Below are 19,477 nucleotides of genomic sequence, written 5' to 3'. Positions count from 1 at the left end.
TTACTCAAATGAAACGGTAAAATGCTTGTGAAGTGACTCAGAACAGTTCTGGTGATGTTGTTTGTCCTCATTATTGCAAGCATCATGCACTTCAGTCTATGTAGTAAACAAACCATTCATTCATTCACACAGAGACGCGCAGAACATGCAGGATGCAGATTTCAACCAACTTTTGCGGCTTAACATTTACAGATACTGGTCCATATGGAGATTTGATTTGATTAATTTATGCTAACTTTGACAAATTCCGTGACTGTCCATATTAAAATGTAAGTTTCATTTTCAGGACTGGATTTTGAGATTCCGTCTGCGTTTTCTGCTTCGCGGAAATCATAGCCCTGTATGCGTCAAGAACCGGGTTTGAACGGGACCTCGGTACCACCGGTACTTACAGAAACCTGGTACCGTGACATTTTCATTTTTTTAGTACCGACTTGGTACCGAAGTACCGGGTCTTTTGACAACACTAATAGTAAAGTACATTTATATTGCCATGTTAATCAACATAGCTTTTAGAGCTGTAGTCAAGTCCAGCTTTGTCGAGTCCAAGTCAAGTCCAAGACCAGGACTAATCGAGACCGAGTCAAGACTGAGTCCAAAGAGGTTCGAGTCAATGTCAAGTCCAAGTCCAAAAGTTTAGAGTCCAAGTCAAGACCGAGTCCAAATGAGAGGGAAAAAAAAGGATCCTCTTCAAGACCACATAGCCTACTTAACTACTGATAATATAGGTAATGCGAGATACTGCATATTTCCTATTCAAAGAAAATAATTTTACATTATTATTTGTAATGATCAAAAAGCATGTGCAAAGTAACAACTCTGTAGGACAGGGGTCTCCAAACAAGATCCTGGAGGCCCAATGCCCTGCAGAATTTAGCTCCAACTGGCCTTAACACACCTATCTGTAAGATTCTAGTGTGTCTAGTAAGAGCTTGATTAGCTGCTTCAAGTGTGTATAATTAGGGTTGGCGCTAAACTCTAAAGGACACTGGCCCTCTAGGACTGAATTTGGAGCTGTAGGGTCAAAAAAAATTTATGTACTTTATTTACATTTTATTTACTTTATAATGCTGCTGTTTGCTTACATTATGTCTGTGGTAAAAAATGTAAATGACTTATGCCTTGGCACAGCGCACACACACATGCAAAGCTCGGGATATGACAAATGCACACGGTTAAGGCTAGAAGGGATACTTTTGGCTCTACTGGGCATGCATGTTCCATTTACGTATTATATTTACATTCTAAGAGTGTGTCATTGACTGTTTTGTATCACACTGAACTTCTTTACATTATCAGGTTACTTTAACATGTTTGTTACTTTATCAGGATTTATTTGCAGTTGTACTCTGTTGTAATTTTGAAACACAATTGAAGACATGGTTGGTAATTGTTACTAGAGGTCGACTGATATATCGGTCGGCCGATATATGTAATATTTTAATATATCGGCATCGGCCGATATCCGTGTTTAGTAGCGCAGATTTAAAAGTCAGGCACGTCGGTGGGCAGCCCCGTGTTATTGGTGCGGTGGAAAGTGCTGCTGCCGCATGTGAAGCACCCCAAGCCAAAACTTTTGGAAGATTCAACAACAGTCCTGGGAGATAAAGAATTTCACTCTGTAAATGGGGTGGAGAAGTTGGCAGCTCTTACAAAAACTGCGACGTGATTGAGGGCTCCGTTACTCCGCCCCGCTCACAGACAGCAGCATGCTCGGAGAGACAGATGTCCTGGAGCTGCCCAGAACGGTGAATGACATATGTTCGGGAGCATGGTTTCATGCAGACAATAGCCAGGTTTCCATCCAACTCATTTGTATTTAGGGATGTCAATATTCGATAATTTCCATGATCAATCATCGTTTAAATTAACGATCAATTAATAACCTTAATACTGCAAAATGCGTCTGCAGCGGTATTATTATTAGGTGCAAAAGACACTTGGAAAAAAAGCTTTCTCACCCGAATTAAAGGGGTTTTAGTCTGAATAAAATGCTAGTAGCAGGACTGTAAAATGAATAGATGTGATTATGATCATTTGATAAAATGAAAAGAGCGCACCATATTTCATTACTGTAAAGGGTAACTTTAAGGCTATCTAGGTGTAGATGTAAATAAAACAATCTAACAGGTAGAAAATTTAATTAGAAACATCTAAACTTTTCAGAAGCAGCAAGTGCACCGCTGCTCATGCACATCCTTTCCCGTAACAAAATTGAAAGCTAAGCCAAGATAGAGAAACAGCTGATCATAGCTTTACAAGGATAGCCATTTTTAAATTAATTTATTAGCAGAGTTACTGCAAGGGATTTTTAGTGCTGGAAATCCATTTATTTTTTGCTGAAACTTCTGCATCTGCATGGAGAGCGGGTCATGGTTGCCTAGCAACAGCAGACTCCACTGGAGCGCAGGCGTAAAGCCACTGGAGTGCAGGCGTAAAGCGCAGGCTAAGGGGTGCTTTGGAAAAAAGGAGAAAGCGCGGTGCCTAGCGTTATCCATATTTGTTTTGAAGGAGAATTTTTGTTGTTGTTGTTGTTGTTTTTTTTGCTGGCCTCGGTCGAGACCAACGAGAACATTTGGCGAGTCCTATGACCAAGTCCAAGACAAGTCCAAGTCCAAGTGCAAACGCAACGAGTCCAAGACAAGTTCAAGTGCAAACGCAACGAGTCCGAGACAAGTCCCGAGACGATAGAAAAATGTCTTGAGTCCAAGACCGGACTCGAGTACTACAGCCCTAATAGCCTTTATCATGGTTTAGGATACTATGAAATAAAATGTTGATATGGTGAAATAAAATATTATTGAAAAGAAACTCTTTCAAAAGTAATGTTTTTCCATCTCTAAAATGATGCAACCAAACCCTCTTATTTTACATTTTTCATGATTCACCACTTTTCAGGATCCAATCAAAATCCTGTTTAACTTGGAAATATGTCACATTAAGGGTGTAAAAAGGGTTGTGAGCTCCTGCTTCAAAGCAGTGTTAAAAGTGGATGGCCAAAAACATAACCTTAAATTTGTCCACTTAGCTCACTAACTTAATACTGAGGGCCTTTCAGTACTGTGTGCTCAGTCAGTGAGCTAAAAATGGTGGATATTAGTATAAAATATAAACTTAACAGAAACCAAGATGACAAGAAACAGAACGGAATGAAGGGGCAGATGGTTATATTGAAGTCAATGGTCCTAAAATTGTCATTTTTCTTAGCTCAAGCTAGGCCTGGATTATTGCATTTAGTGAACTGTCATATCTACAGATGGCATAGAGGGCTGATTCATTTGTAATTTCCTTGAGAATATATACAATTTCCTTTACTCAAGAATATAAAAAGGCTTGAAACCCTTATAAAACCGCTCAGCATGGCAAATAATTTTGCTTCTTATTAATGCTGTTCAGAAGCATGTGATATGTTAAATGCTAAAAAGTACTAAAATGTGAACGCATCTGTTTGAAGCTTGTCAATTAAACCCAAATATACTTAGTTTTTAATACAAAAGTATGCATTAGGGTTGGGCGGATAGACAATGCCATCGTCCATTGCCGATAGCTGACAGACATCACTATGTTAAGCTAATCGTGATTCCTTTCCCCAATCCACTGCATCCAAGTTCAATGTTTTGAAAGGAAATGAAGTGTACTACAGAAACCTACGAGATGGGAGGACATTTGTTAAATTCTTCGGGCATACCCTACGATGTGGAAAACAGAAGATGAAATCACAGAATCCGGTCATAAAAACTGAATTCCCAATTTAACGCGGAATGTCACGGAATACACAACACGGAATTTCTGAAAGGTAAAAAAAATTCAATAAAATCACAAGGCTACTTTAAGAATAAAAAGCAATAAATTAAGCTGTCTTATGCATTCAAATAATTAGACATGCTAAAACATAATTTGGTAACAATAAAAAATATGGTGAGTAAAAATAAAACATTTCATAGGGTACTAAACGTAATGTTTGTTAGACTTTTATTACATTGATGCAAAAATTTATAAGTTTCATGGTTTTAATTAATTAAACATGCTTTTTGTTTAATAAACTTTCATTTAACTATTAAAAAGGAGTCGAGAAAAATTAAACTGGAAAATTAAACAGAATAGAGTAAAATTTTAACGGAAAAAAAAAGGAATTTGGAAAAAAAATAAAGCTGATGTCATAGGGCCCTTCATCGCCCAATCCTATATGCATACACTGGGAAAGGAGCAAATTTCGCCATTAGGCACACCTAATTGTTTTTCTGAACTAATTAGATAGAAATGAAATGTCTAATTAATCTAATTAGAAACTAATTACAAAGTGGCCAACAAGTTGCCCGGCCTGTTGTTTTACAGTCAGAGAAGAAATGGAGGATACAGCACAACAACAACAAAATATTGTTAACGCAACAACAATAAATGCCTGCATAGATTTAAATAACTGCAGTTTAAATAACTAAAAAGGCATATTTTATTGCTCAGAACTTCTGGAGAGAAATAGCGCAGACACTGGACAAGTATTTGGTTGTGCATGCTATCAAATGGAATAAGTTGAAAGAATAGATGTATATGCTCAACATTTCTTTAAAAAAAGTGACAGTGAGACCCGACTGGTCCCCTGCCAGGAGTAGTAATGAAGTTTGATTCCCAAAACTGTCAAATAAACAACAAGAAAAACTTCAGATCTACAGGTGTAATGTTGACCCCAGGGCCGTAGGGTGTAAGAATATAAAAGGATTTTACACCTGACTAGGTGTGAGAGTCTTTTATGACCTTGTATTAGTGGATCATAAAAGACAAGCTGGACTGTCCCACTTTTATCTGTGTTCACACACTGTATTCAGAATAAGGCCTAAACTGAAGGCGTCAGTGGCACAAGGTCCTATTACTAGCCTGTCTAACTTCATAATGTGGTTAAAATTCTTGAGAATAGAGTAAAAATAATGGGCTTTTAAGAGGGACAATGGTCAAAAACGCATGCTATGTTGAGGCATTACACCATATTGTTGACTTACCTCAAACATCTAATGAGGAAGTGTCCTACTTCCAGAGATCTATAAAGTACTAGAGACCCAGACTTGAGTAAAAATACAAGTGCTCTATCAAAAAAGTGACTTGAGTAGAAGTTGAAGTGCTCTTTAAGCACCACACTTAAGTAGAAGTACTAAAGTATTCAACATTTTTTGTACTTAAGTATTGCAAGTAGTCTATTTTAAAATTTACTACTCAAGTACTGAAAGTAAAAGTACAAGTATTGTGTTATGTAGTTATTAAAGAAAGTAGTCAAAAGTTTGAACATATTGTTTTTACTATTTCAAGCGATTAACCTAAAGGACAATCACAATTCCTTTGACTGTAACTTTTTGTAAACGAAAAACAGATTAAAGGGTTAGTTCGCCCAATTTGCAAAATTATGTCATTAATAACTTACCCTCATGTTGTTTCAAACCCGTAAGACCTCTGTTTATTTTTGGAACACAGTTTAAGATATTTTAGATTTAATGTTAGTCCGAGAGCTCTCAGTCCCTCCATTGAAGCTGTGTGTACGGTATTGTCCATGTCCAGAAAGGTAAGAAAAACATCATGTGAAATCAGAGGGTCAGTTAAAATTTTTTGAAGCATCGAAAATACATTTTGGTCCAAAAATAGCAAAAACTACGACTTTATTCAGCATTGTCATCTCTTCTGTGTCTATTGTAAGACAGTTCAAAACAAAGCAGTTTGTGATATCCGGTTCAACAACGAATCACTCAATGTAACCGGATCTTTTTGAAACAGTTCACCAAATCGAACTGAATCGTTTTAAACGGTTCGCGTCTCCAATACGCATTAATCCACAAATTACTTAAACTGTTAACTTGTTTAATGTGGCTGACACTCCCTAGGATTTAAAACAAACCAATATCCGGAGTAATTCATTTACTCAAACAGTACACTGACTGAACTGCTGTGAAGAGAGAACTGAAGATGAACACCGAGCCGAGCCAGATAACGAACAACAGACTGACTCATTCACGAGTCAAGAACCGTTTCTGTCAGACGTGTCCGATTCGATTCGTGCTAATGTTATGAGGTAAACCGAAGGCTTGCAGTCAACGCCAATGACACCATTATGTCGAGCGCAAAAGAACTGGTGAACCGTTTTCTTCAACCGGTTTATTGAATCGAACTGTCGGAAAGAACTACTGATGCAACCGGTTCTTGACTCGTGAACGAGTCATTATCTGGCTCGGCTCGGTGTTCATCTCTCTCTTCACAGCAGTTCAGTCAGCACGCGCAGCCTTCTTAATCACTTGATTCGCTCAATGATGTGCCAGCTTCATCAAACCTGCCATCTACAGTTCTGGCAGTGGTAATGTGGGTTTGTAAAGGAATGATTCATAACATTTTTATAATTGTAACGAGTAACGATGCAGCACATAAAAAAATATCGGAGTAAAGGTATTAAACTCATCGAAAATATGTACTGAAGTAAAAGTGGAAGTAGGAGAAAAAAATAATACTCTAGTAAAGTACAGATACCGCCTTTTAGTACTTAAGTACAGTAGTGAAGTAGTTCTACTTCGTTACTATACATCTCTGCCTACTTCAAATGATACAGAATCAAGCTTATACAAAACAGAACACTGACTAATTTGTGTTGCACATTTGGAGCTAAGCTTTAGGACAGGTTAAGAGTGTAACGCTAAAATGCAGTCAATAACACGAGAGGCGATTTAAGAAAGGGAGTGAGAGGAACTGCTAGGCGTGCACCACTGCCACCCTGCAAAAACACAACCACAGTCACACCCAGGGCCGACTGCACCCTTCTCCTAAAAATAACTGTGCTCAAGGACAGTAGCAGTCCCTAACGGTCTCAACTCCTAAAAACAGATGCACTTTACATCACCCCCCAGCTAGTTGGCTTGATTAGACTGCCAATGGATGCCTCAACCTATAACACCCTCCTGAAGCGATGTCACCCTGATAAAACCCAAAAGCTGAGACCTACAGTGGATAGCTGAGTGTTTAACCACTTTGATCAAAGTTTGTCCATAGATGTTAATGATTACCAGCTGTCTGGCACACCCAGAGCACTCTCTGTTCCTCCAATGATAATGCCTCAGTCCACTCACCTCCCTGACTCCGTCAATAACAACTCATGCAGGAGACTCTGCTCCCAAGAATGAGTTCAGGTGCAGAATAAGCCATATTAAAGGTAAAAGTGGTATAAAATTACATTAATTAGGTCTAATAGGTAGCTCTACAGAGGTAGAGTAGACTTAAAGATGCAACAGACCTCAGACACGTTAGACACCACATTGAATTTAATGTGAGTGAAATGATGTTGTATGGGGTATAAAGACGTTTCATCACCTAAACAATCAGTAAATTGTTTGAAAACAGTACAGTCCTTAGACTGCACTGTTTGTCTATCCCTTTCAGCCTTGTGTTCATTTCTTTCAAAAATTAAATATGGTGCTATAGCCGGATTAAGGTCTATATCTTAAAAATGCATCTTTGTAGGGATGGATCAAAATGCCAAGAAAATGCCAAACATATCTAATAAGCTGGATGCTAACAAATATTTTTTGCTAACATAATAAAATATTTAAAAAATATATTAAACAATTAATTTGAATTATTATTGATCCTTTGTAGCAATAGATCAATATATCAGGCAGGCCAATTAATTGCAATTGTCAATTAATAACTAAATAATAATTATTAATAACTATTTGGCTAATATTGAGATGATAGTATACAATATCCATTGTTAAACACATAAATGACAGATTATATATACAGGTACTTCTCAATAAATTAGAATGTCATGGAAAATAGGGCTGTGCAATTAATCGAAATCGTCATAAATTCACGATTTAAGCGTGCATGATTTTCCGCGGCCCTGACCTATCCGATCCAATCAGAATGCAATGCGCCAAGTGCGAGAACAGAACAGACTGGGCATATGCCTATGTAACTCCAGGTTCACACACTGTCTGTGATATGCCTTTTTTCTGAGCCCATGTTAACAAATCATAGCGTTCACACTCACGCGGTAAAAGGTTAGAAACAGAAACGTGTGAAAATAATTAATATCTACCACATGAGCATAGATAGAGTTGTGAGTGCACAGGACACAGTTTGAGTGAGAGGAGACATGTTTTAAGTGCGCGCACTCTCCAAGCGAAAGTAGCGTGTATCTGAGCACGCGTGTCTGGTTTTGTGACAAAGCAAAGGAGATCTGCATGTGAGCGGAGAGAGAATCACGCTCGAGCATTATTTTAATGTGGTTTCGTGTAGGGATGCACTGGTTGTCTGGCCATAAATCGGAACTGGACGGTTTTTGCTTAAAATACGCGATCGGCAATCGGACGCTTTTTGGTCTTTTTTCAGCCGATTTTTCCGGAAGTATGCCGGAATATTTTACCTTAAAATTACATCGACTTAATTTGATTTAAAAATCACCTGCTGTAGCACACTGAAAAAAAGTGTTTCATTCATCCAATAAAAATATTTTAGGGTAATGATTCATATCTATTTTTTTTTACTTGAGACAATAGTTATTTATTTTTCATTGGCTCAAGTAAAAAAAAATATGTGATCATTACCCTTATTTTTTTTTTTTAATTGGATGAATGAAACACTTTGCATCTTTGTTTTATTCGCACCAACGTAATTTGATTTTAACATTTTGGAATAATGTATTTATATAGCATACTTTTATTTAGTCTCACTGGTAAAGACCTTTTTTTTTTTTAAAACCAAATTTAAAAACTAAAATACTGAATGCTGATTAAGAAACCTTTTATTGAATGTGTGTTGATTGTGTGGTTTGGACTCTAGAACTATGCAGTTATTGCCTTTAATTTCACATGGTTACAGTTAATCTTAAGGCCAGTTCTATGTAGTTTCAACCCAATTCAAATACAAAAGTTAAATGCTGATGTCTGTGCCATCTGTGTTTGTATTAAATGTAGTCTAGTTGTTCAGATACTGCCGTTAATTTCAGATGGTTATTGTTTTCAATAGTCAAAAGCCAGTTTGGCCTATTAAATACCAAATAAACATCTTGTTTATGCACACTTTCCTTCTTTCTTGTTTGTTGCTTAAAGAAAAAAAAAATCGGAAATCGGAAATCGTTATCGGAATCGGACAGTTTGCTTGTAAACAAATCGGTATCGGAATCGGCCATGAAAAATCATGATCGTGCATCCCTACTTTCGTGTTACAATAACGCGCTCTCGCTGCTGCTTCTGCACCGCTTACACATACTGTATACGCACTGAAAAACGGAGTACGTGTGAACCTGTATAAATGTATAACAAATATATTTCAACACCTGAGGCACTTCTACAATGAGCTCCATGAACAATGCATGGCAAAAAAGAAAAAAAAGTCCCTGGACACAGGATTAATTTATTTATATTTTTGTGCCATATGTCTAGACATTTTGTTGTCATTTTTTGTTTGTTTGTGAAGATGCCGATTTCAATTTCCAGCAGGATTTGGCACCTGCCCACACTGCCAAAAGCACCAAAAGTTGGTTAATTGACCAAGGTGTTGGTGTGCTTGACTAGCCAGCAGACTCACCAGACCTGAACCCCATAGAGAATACCGGTATATGGGGTATTGTCAAGAGGAAAATGAGAAACAAGAGACCAAAAAATGCAGATGAGCTGAAGGCCACTGTCAGAGAAACCTGGTCTTCCATACCACCTCAGCAGTGCAGCATACTGATCACCTCCATGCCACGCCGAATTATAGCAAAAGGAGCCCCTACCAAGTATTGAGTACATGTACAGTTAATGAACATACTTTCCAGAAGACCGACAATTCACCAAAAAAAAAAAATTATTATTGGTCTTATGAAGTATTCTAATTTGTTGAGATAGTGAATTGGTGGGTTTTTGTTAAATGTGAGCCAAAATTAGGGGTGCACTGATATATATCGGCCAATGATTAATGCACATCTAGTCCATAAAGCCGGTTATCTAATCAGCTGTAAATACCATCAGGTGCGTGATTTCACATAGAGCAGCTGTTACAACACAGAGTCATTGTTAACTGACAAGCTGCGCAAATCAGTGGTGATAATGAACGTGAATTTGCATAGCTTGTCAGCCAAAATCACCACAATTAAAAGAACCAAAGACCTAAACTACCTCAGTCTGTTTGCATTGGATTTATTTAATACACGAGTTTCACAATTTGAGTTGAATTACTGAAATAAATAAACTTTTCCGCGACATTCTAATTTATTGAGAAGCACCTGTGTGTGTGTGTGTGTGTGTGTGTGTATATATATATATATATATATATATATATATATATATATATATATTCAAATACACACTTCTTCTGATTGGCCAATCACTGCATTCTGCTGTCAAATGTTTCTGAATAATGAGTGTTGTCTGGGCCTTTGTCGTACAACTGACAGTTCATTCTGTAAATCATTATGAAATACAACCAACTGACAAAACAAATTACAAAATATCCCCTTCAGATTGAAGACCCCTTTGCTATACGCTGTGTTCACAGTTCACACTGATCATCCTGTTAGGTCTTATTTTGTGACAGTGACAAGCTGACCATACATATACACATGCAGCTGTCTCTCGATATCAGTGTAACCCATTTAAAAGTTCTAGTACATACTTCTGTGCAGCAAAAACCAATACAGTTTCAAATACACTACAAATGTGACTCCCTTCTTCCTTGGCATCATGGGATGTTCATGACAGTTTTCAGTAGCCTCCAGTCCTTAACAAGCTTGTTAAACAGTGCACTGCCGACAACACATTGATATTTAGCCCTTAACAACTGAAAGATGGTTTAAAAAAAGTCAATAGCATACAGCATCACTGGGCAGCAACAACATAAGAGAATTTCTTCATCCGATGCAAATACAAGGCTGCTGTCCCTTTAAGAAAGCAGATAAGATGGTGTCTCTCCAGCTAGCTGCATTCGGCGCGCTTCCTTCCTGCCCTCGCCGCTTTAAAACAGCACTGCAGATAAGCGACGGCTCTGACAGATGTGCCACACACCGACTTTGTCACAAGTTGCACAAGTATTTCAAATGCACCAACGTTATCGTTAGGAGGCTTTCGGATAAGCACGGGCTCAGAACCGCAAGCACAGGAGTGAAGTAATCACCCAGCAGCTCAGATATTTATCGGCTCATTACGGTTAGCGGCGAGCAAACCGAAACCGGGTGACACTCTCATAGATGAGGAACTCAGGCGGAGTCCTACAGAATGGAAATCGGACAGCGACAGCCGTCAAAGGCAACCGGCTGCGCTGCCAAATGAGTCGATAGCGAACGATAAACGGACTTACTTTTTTGTTCCGAGTCTCCGTGTGCATCTCGGTATCTAAGCGGCGGTGAAGGGGTGGAGTGGAGGGGGGTCGATCGGATCGGGCGGGTGATATTTGAATAACAGTGAGCTCGATGGCAGTGTTTCCACCTCCGTATTAGAGGAGAAAGGTGCGCTCGTTGCCTCGGCGGATCACAGAAAACATATCCCCGGCGTCGAGAAATAAACCCTCTTTCCGTCGCCCCGGTCGTCTTTCAGTGTGTGTTTGTTGCCGTGTTTCAGGGTTGGGCTCGAGCTGTGAGTCTCTCCTCCGCCTCTCCCTGCTGCTGACCCCACCCTGCGTCCCCACCCCTTTACTGTGTCAATCACAGCCTGTGTGTGTGCGTGTGTGTGTGTGTGTGTGTGTGTGTGTGTGTGTGTGCAGCCCAAACCAGCAGCGGCGCCACCGCGATAATACACCTCAGAATCATTATCACCTAACCTGATGACGTCAAGATGCACCGGATGCTCAGAGCTGAACTATTGTGGTGTTTTTGCATGAGTTAGCGGTGATGCCCCATATGTGCATTCATTGTTTGCCTTGACTTTGGCTTGTAACTGAGAGTGGAAGGTTACTCAGCTATAGTTTGTAGAAAAAAATGCCCATAATGTAAGCTAAGGCATACAAAAACTTTATTAAGGGCCCCATGAGTGTTTTCTCTTTTTTTTCCTTTTTCTTTGTAGTCTAAAATGCAGAGCCTTTAATATAATTAGCTGCATAAACACAAGAGTCTTTAGCAAGAGTTTTCAAACTGGGGTCCAGAAGGCCACTAAAGGATCTTTGAAAAATAAACATAAGAAATGAACACTCACTGTACTTGATGTGGTTACAGTTTCATTCTGCATCTGTGGAAATGAGGAGATTAACAGTTATTATTAAATTAAACCTTAATCCTTAAAATAAAGTTAACCTAAAACCAAATAATAAAGATCACTTTTTTGAAAAATGTCATATAAATATTACACTAGTATCACAATATTAATAAGTCCCTTGCAAAAGGATCACTATTTGGGGGTTATTTGCATTAAAAAAATACATGATCATGCCCCTGCATTTTAAAATTGTGCATTGATTCATTATCCTCCTTTATATTTCCCCTCATGATTGAAAGTTATTGTACATAATTATCAATAATAATCGAGTATTAATGAATAATATTTATTTGGAGAGGACTGTAATGTCTTTTCCCTAGGTTTCAACTACATTTCCCATAATCCTTTCAAACTACACTTCCTATGATAACCAGAAGCCTCTGCACATGGGAAACATGAAGCTGTAAGGTACAAATCTGTTACATTAGATCGTTCAAAGAGTTTTTATAAAATTACTTACATTTTCACGAAATATGATGGCTAGATAATGGACAGGTTTCTATGGATTTTCTATATCATATATATATATTAGTGGTGGGCATAGATTATTTTTTTTAATCTAGATTAATCTCACTGTGATCTTGATTAATCTAGATTAAAATGGCTCATTCAAATTCTGCCGAAGGCATTCAGAATATGTGTGTTGCCCAAATAAAATTTACAAACAGTAAGTCTTTGAGAAGGGGTTTATCAAGCTAGGTGGTGCATTAGAAAAGGGGCTCATCTCTTGTTTCCAAAATGCATCACAAAGTGCTTGAAAAAGCTGTAAACTAATTCCACATTGCACAAGGTGCAAACAACCTTACGCCTGTTTCACACCAATGTTTAAGTTTTTTTCAAGTTTGTAGGTGTCAAGGTACAGAAACCAAATAATTAAATGTAAAATAGCACTAGTCTTCAATGTAAAAATGAAATATACAATCAAACCTTTTATTCAGACATAAAACATTTATTCAGACACCTTCAACATTTCTCACATTATTACAGTTTTGCTATATATATAAAAAATTATATCTGGTGTCTGAATAATTTTTGGTTTAACTGTTAAAACTACAAAGTAATTCAGTCAAGAGCAGTGAGTAATTTTCTTTCATTTTCTTGGATTAACATTACAGCAGCCAGTAGCTAAATTAGGCGCGGTCACTTTAAGAGACGATGAACGCATCCAATATAATACACATCCCATTTTTTTCTCTCAACTGTTTACTTTCACTTAAGAAATAACGTACAGTTTTTTCGAGCATAGTTTCGAAGGTGGATATTTTGACATATTTTGTATGTATTTGTCGGCACAAGAGCAAAAATAAGCAAATTCGATGTTCAAGTGTTTTGAGATGCCTTTCTCTGCGTGAGCCCTGAACACCAGAACACCGCGAGTACTAAATTGGGCTCTTTCACATCTTTTTGTTTGTTCAAACTGCGATTTGTATTTGTTCGTTCAGGTGCAGGAGGGACTTCGAGGAGAACTTCGCAGAAGAGAGCTCGGTTCAGTGTCGCTGTCCGTGAGACGCGACTCTCTCTCGTGCGCACCGAACACAACGTGCGAGTAACCCGCTACTCTGTTCAGCTTTTCCGTGTCTTGTGTTTGGATGCTTTAATGTTTAAATCGACAAGCGGTAAGGCTTAAAAACACGTGAAAAAGGTAAGCTTTCGTGTTGATGCGCAGCAGTGGCCCGTCAACTGTCCTGAGCATCTTTTTAGGCTGGCCTCAGCCAGTCGGTTATATAAAATATCAAGGTGAAAGTCATCATAGCTTGCTTAGTATAGACCCAGCTCCCAACCCAACTTTGAGAGTAGATTAACGGCGATATTTTTCTTATCGCCCGATAAGAGTCTCACGTTAACGCAGCAAATTAACACCGATAACGACCCACCACCACACACACACATATATATATATATATATATATATATATATATATATATATATATATATATATTTTTTTTTTTTAAGCCACTTAATATAGCCTGTATGAGTTTGGTGAGGTTGATGTGTTTTTCATTGTGAGAATTGGCATTCAACTATTAAAGTTTAAACTCAAAATAAATTGAACAACCTCCTCAGTTAAAAAAGTATATATTTCTATCATTCAAATTAGTCATGATACTATGTTGTGATACTGTACCGTATTAAATTACTGAGATTTGCTATTTGCATTTCAGTGAGATGCCTAACTTGTCTTTTGATTTAAACTACAGCTCCCATGATCCTTTTAGTCGAAGCGTTCTTCCTGCTGAAACAGGAAGTGTGGTCATATGTAAACATGAAGCGGTAATAGAGGATTGAAAGATGTTTTTAATGGTTTAATGTTTGATTTGGATCTGAAACTACTTGCATATTAAACTATGACCGCATTCTGGCACGGAAAGGCTTATTGCTTCAGTGGCATATGATAGGGTGATAGGGTAGTTTTCCAGAAAGAGGACAGTAGAGGGCGGGTACAGGGGCGGGGCTTCGCCGAACAGTACATGTAGCAAGGTTGTTGTTTTTTTTGTTTGCTTGCTCGCTTATTTAGTTTTTATAATTGAATATTATTATTTTTTGTTTTTATAATAAAAAATAGAAAAAGAATAGGGAATGCTAGTGTTAGATGGACATTTTTAAATATAATAAAACAAGAAAATAGAAAAATAATAAATAATGCCAGTGTTAGAAGGTCAAAATTTATAATAAATAAAATAAAAAATAAGTAAAAATAATAGAGAATGCTAGCCTTGGAGGATTTTTTCTTTATAAATAAAACAAGTAGTTAGAATAGAAATAGAATAGAGAGTGCAAATACTAGAGGGTCAAGTTTTTTATTAATTAATTTTAAAAAATCCGATACAATTAGAAGTAGCATTAGAATAGAGAGTGCTAGAGTTAGAGGGTCAAATGAAGATGAAAGAGATGTGTTTTCAGCCGTTTCTTGAAAATATAAATCCTTCATTTCACCAGGAGGAAACAGTTAATGTAAACGTCCATGAAAGTTTCATCATAGGAAGAATGCAAAATGTTTCAATAGAAGCACTTCAGTCAAACAGTATTTGCTGCTCAACAGATCCTGAGCTCATTGAAAAATATCTGATCTTGTAAGATGTGCTTCCTTTACACAGAGTGCATTTGATCGCGAAATCGAAAGTGAAAGTAAACAGCGCAAATGCTTATTCAAAAATATCAAAATTTTTTGATACGCCAAAATTATATACAATATTAGAATGTTTAAAGGAGTGGACACAAAAGTTGTGGGAGCAAAACACATGTTGCGGGAGCAGGCATCAATGGGCTAGACGAGATTCAGAGATGTGAATAATGAGCGTCTGCAGGCCATCCTGGATAAAATATCAGCACATGCAGAGCTGCTGTCCAGACCACAGTGTTTCTCAAGCAGTCAGCCACTTTCCCGTGGGGAGATGGATATTGAAAAGGCTTTTTTCAAAGCAGTGACCTCTACAGCTTCCTCACTGCCCTTTACCATAGAGTGTCAGAGAAAACAGTAATACTAAGTAGTTTTACCTTCAGGCAGTTTTCGTTCCTGTTTGAAACCTTGCTCTTTTCTATCCACAAGAGGAAGAGTGACCAGTCAGCCAGCAGGGGGCTACATCCACCAACGCAATGGACCATTTTATAAAGACTTTCCTGAAGACCACAAAAAAAAGAAATTGCTGATATTTCAGAGGCTTATCTCAACCAAAAATTTCACTGACACCCAGTGTAAATCACCAAGCCTTAAAACAGACCAAATCACAAACTCACACAGTCCATGATTCCAGCCCAAACAAAGACTGGGAACCAAGCCCTGTGTCTGCCACTGTCAACCAACCTCAGTCTCAAGAAAAACGCGTTATACCTATGAAAGTGACATTAAGCCAGTCCATTGGCACACTAAGTGCAGCTTCTGCCCAAGGCCACCGTGAGCCTGTTATTGTAAGTGGAAGGATGGAGGAAATTTCAGATGAAGAGATAGAGAACAAAGGAGAGGCTGAAGAAAGTATAGGGAATATTCCACGATTTATGATCTTCCAGAGAGGAGAGCCATCTAATGTAAGTGGATAACAGCAACATGACTGCTTTAGAAATGTTACAAAATGTCTATGAAAGAAATAACGCATTAGTATGATATCTGTATAATATAATATTATATAATATAGTACAATAAGTAAAAGTTGGTTTGTATCATATCATGTTGTCATATCATATAAAATATTCTTCAAATGTTTGGGGTCGATAAGCTTTTTAAACTAGTTTATTATTGCCATCAAAGCTCTTTTTTATAAAAAATAAAGGTAAATGGTAATATTATTACAGTCCTGTGATGGCAAAGCTGAGTTGTCAGCATCATTACTCCAGTCTCCAGTGTCACATGATCTGTCTAATATGCTGATTTGGTGCTCAAGAAACATTTCTTATTATCAGTATTGAAACAGTTGTGCTGCCTAATATTTTTCTTTGATGAACTGCATTTGTTTGAAATGGAAATCTTTTGTAACGGTGTAAGCCTTTACTGTCACTTTTAATCAATTGATAGCATCCTTATAAAATAAAATGTATTAATTTGTTTAAAAAATATATCGTATTGACACCAATTAATATATTTCTAAACATATATTCTAGACAAACACATTTCTCTCTCCCTCTTGTGTGTGTATGAGTGTGTAAAGAACATGAGTCCACTGGCATCACTGGCTCAGCTGGTTTCTCTCTTTTCAAGGTTTTAGAAAGACGACAAACAGCCCATTCTGTATCGTTTGCTGAGCGGCCCACTCAAGGGCCAAGCTTTCATTACATTCTCTGGCAGGAGAAAGACATTACAAAAGTTGTGCATTATTATCTCCCATAACAAGCCAGCATATAGGGCATTAAATTCAATTTGCCGGGCCGCAGGACATTACACCATTTCTACAGTTTAAAGTGAATAGCACATCAAAACAACAGATCTCTACACACCACAAGCATTTAGTCATCGGTTGTCATGATCTTTCAGTGCTATATCTTCTAATGTTTTTATGTACAGTCAAACATGCATCATTCAAGCCCTTTCTGCTCCATGCGCATTGCTTCTCTGTTTTCTCCGACATAAAGTGGGACTAGAACTACATATGACATGGTTATTTTAAGTTGCAGAAACACAATGAGCAGCAAAACAGATTTTTTGCTAAAACGAGAATGCAGCAAACAGACATATATGACTTTTTCTTTTACAAAGTAGTGCTGCTGCCTAAAAAGTAATTTTTAACTATTCTCAAAAAAAGAACGAAACATCCTGCAATGAGAAACCTGCCTAGCTGTATTTGATAGGCTCTCTTTAAACTACCTTGTAAATAATATTGTAAATGATTAGTTTCATATACTAATTATTTTGAAATAAAATCTCATTGAGAATTTCTGAAAGAGTTCCATAAACAAGCATTTCAAGAGAATTATAATTCTTCTATTCACCACCAGATGTCACCATTTCTCCATTACTGCATTACTGAATACAAGATGTCAAAACGGCTTGGTAGATGTCATGTCCTGAGCCATGAATGTACAGTGTGTGTATATATATATATATATATATATATATATATATATATATATATATATATTATTATTATTATTATTATTATTTCATTATTGTTCTTAAAGACATTCCAGGATGATTTTACAGTCGTGGCCAAAAGTTTTGAGAATTACATAAATATTAGTTTTCAAAAAGTTTGCTGCTAAACTGCTTTTATATCTTTGTTTCAGTTGTTTCTGTGATGTACTGAAATATAATTACAAGCACTTTATACGTTTCAAAGGCTTTTATCGACAATTACATGACATTTATGCAAAGAGCCAGTATTTGCAGTGTTGGCCCTTCTTTTTCAGGACCTCTGCAATTCGACTGGGCATGCTCTCAATCAACTTCTGGGCCAATTCCTGACTGATAGCAAACCATTCTTTCAGAATCACTTCTTGGAGTTTGTCAGAATTAGTGGGTTTTTGTTTGTTCACCCGCCTCTTGAGGATTGACCACAAGTTCTCAATGGGATTAAGATCTGGGGAGTTTCCAGGCCATGGACCCAAAATTTCAACATTCTGGTCCCCGAGCCACTTAGTTATCACTTTTGCCTTATGGCACGGTGCTCCATCGTGCTGGAAAATGCATTGTTCTTCACCAAACTGTTGTTGGATTGTTGGAAGAAGTTGCTGTTGGAGGGTGTTTTGGTACCATTCTTTATTCATGGCTGTGTTTTTGGGCAGAATTGTGAGTGAGCCCACTCCCTTGGATGAGAAGCAACCCCACACATGAATGGTGTCAGGATGCTTTACTGTTGGCATGACACAGGACTGATGGTAGCGCTCACCTTTTCTTCTCCGGACAAGCCTTTTTCCAGATTCCCCAAACAATCGGAAAGGGGCTTCATTGGAGAATATGACTTTGCCCCAGTCCTCAGCAGTCCATTCACTATACTTTCTGCAGAAGATCAATCTGTCCCTGATGTTTTTTTTTGGAGAGAAGTGGCTTCTTTGCTGCCCTTCTTGACACCAGGCCGTCTTCCAAAAGTCTTGGCCTCACTGTGCGTGCAGATGCGCTCACACCTGCCTGCTGCCATTCCTGAGCAAGCTCTGCACTGGTGGCACTCCGATCCCGCAGCTGAATCCTCTTTAGGAGACGATCCTGGCGCTTGCTGGACTTTCTTGGATGCCCTGAAGCCTTCTTTACAAGAATTGAACCTCTTTCCTTGAAGTTCTTGATGATCCTATAAATTGTTGATTTAGGTGCAATCTTAGTAGCCACAATATCCTTGCCTGTGAAGCCATTTTTATGCAACGCAATGATGGCTGCACGCGTTTCTTTGCAGGTCACCATGGTTAACAATGGAAGAACAATGATTTCAAGCATCACCCTCCTTTTAACATGTCAAGTCTGCCATTCTAACCCAATCAGCCTGAGCCTGACATAATGATCTCCAGCCTTGTGCTCGTCAACATTCTCACCTGAGTGAACAAGACGATTACTGAAATGATCTCAGCAGGTCCTTTAATGACAGCAATGAAATGCAGTGGAAAGGTTTTTTTGGGATTAAGTTAATTTTCATGGCAAAGAAGGACTATGCAATTCATCTGATCACTCTTCATAACATTCTGGAGTATATGCAATTATTATTATAAAAACTTAAGCAGCAACTTTTCCAATTTCCAATATTTATGTAATTCTCAAAACTTTTGGCCATGACTGTACAATCGCCAGCAGCAGTACAGCAACACTGTAAACTAGCTCTGCAGTTTGCTTGTCTGTAAGTTTAACCTCTGCTTTTCTGATATATAAACA

The 19,477-nt window shown here is 37.8% G+C and overlaps 1 protein-coding gene across 1 annotated transcript in view; it reads right to left on the bottom strand.

The window, feature by feature from the left end:
* The window catches only part of LOC132117459 (Krueppel-like factor 8), a 61,154-nt gene extending 49,527 nt beyond the window's left edge, over positions 1 to 11,627 (bottom strand). The window contains exon 1 of the mRNA XM_059526755.1: positions 11,305 to 11,627. Coding sequence (XP_059382738.1) covers positions 11,305 to 11,331 — 27 coding nt within the window. The 5' untranslated portion in view covers positions 11,332 to 11,627. The remainder of the gene's footprint in view (positions 1 to 11,304) is intronic.
* Positions 11,628 to 19,477: the final 7,850 nt, after the last annotated feature.

Source organism: Carassius carassius, chromosome 36 (genome assembly GCF_963082965.1).
Source record: "Carassius carassius chromosome 36, fCarCar2.1, whole genome shotgun sequence".
In the NCBI taxonomy this organism is placed as follows: Eukaryota; Metazoa; Chordata; class Actinopteri; order Cypriniformes; family Cyprinidae; genus Carassius; species Carassius carassius.
Note: the sequence above shows the minus strand (reverse complement) of the source record. Positions and strands in the feature narration are given on the sequence as shown.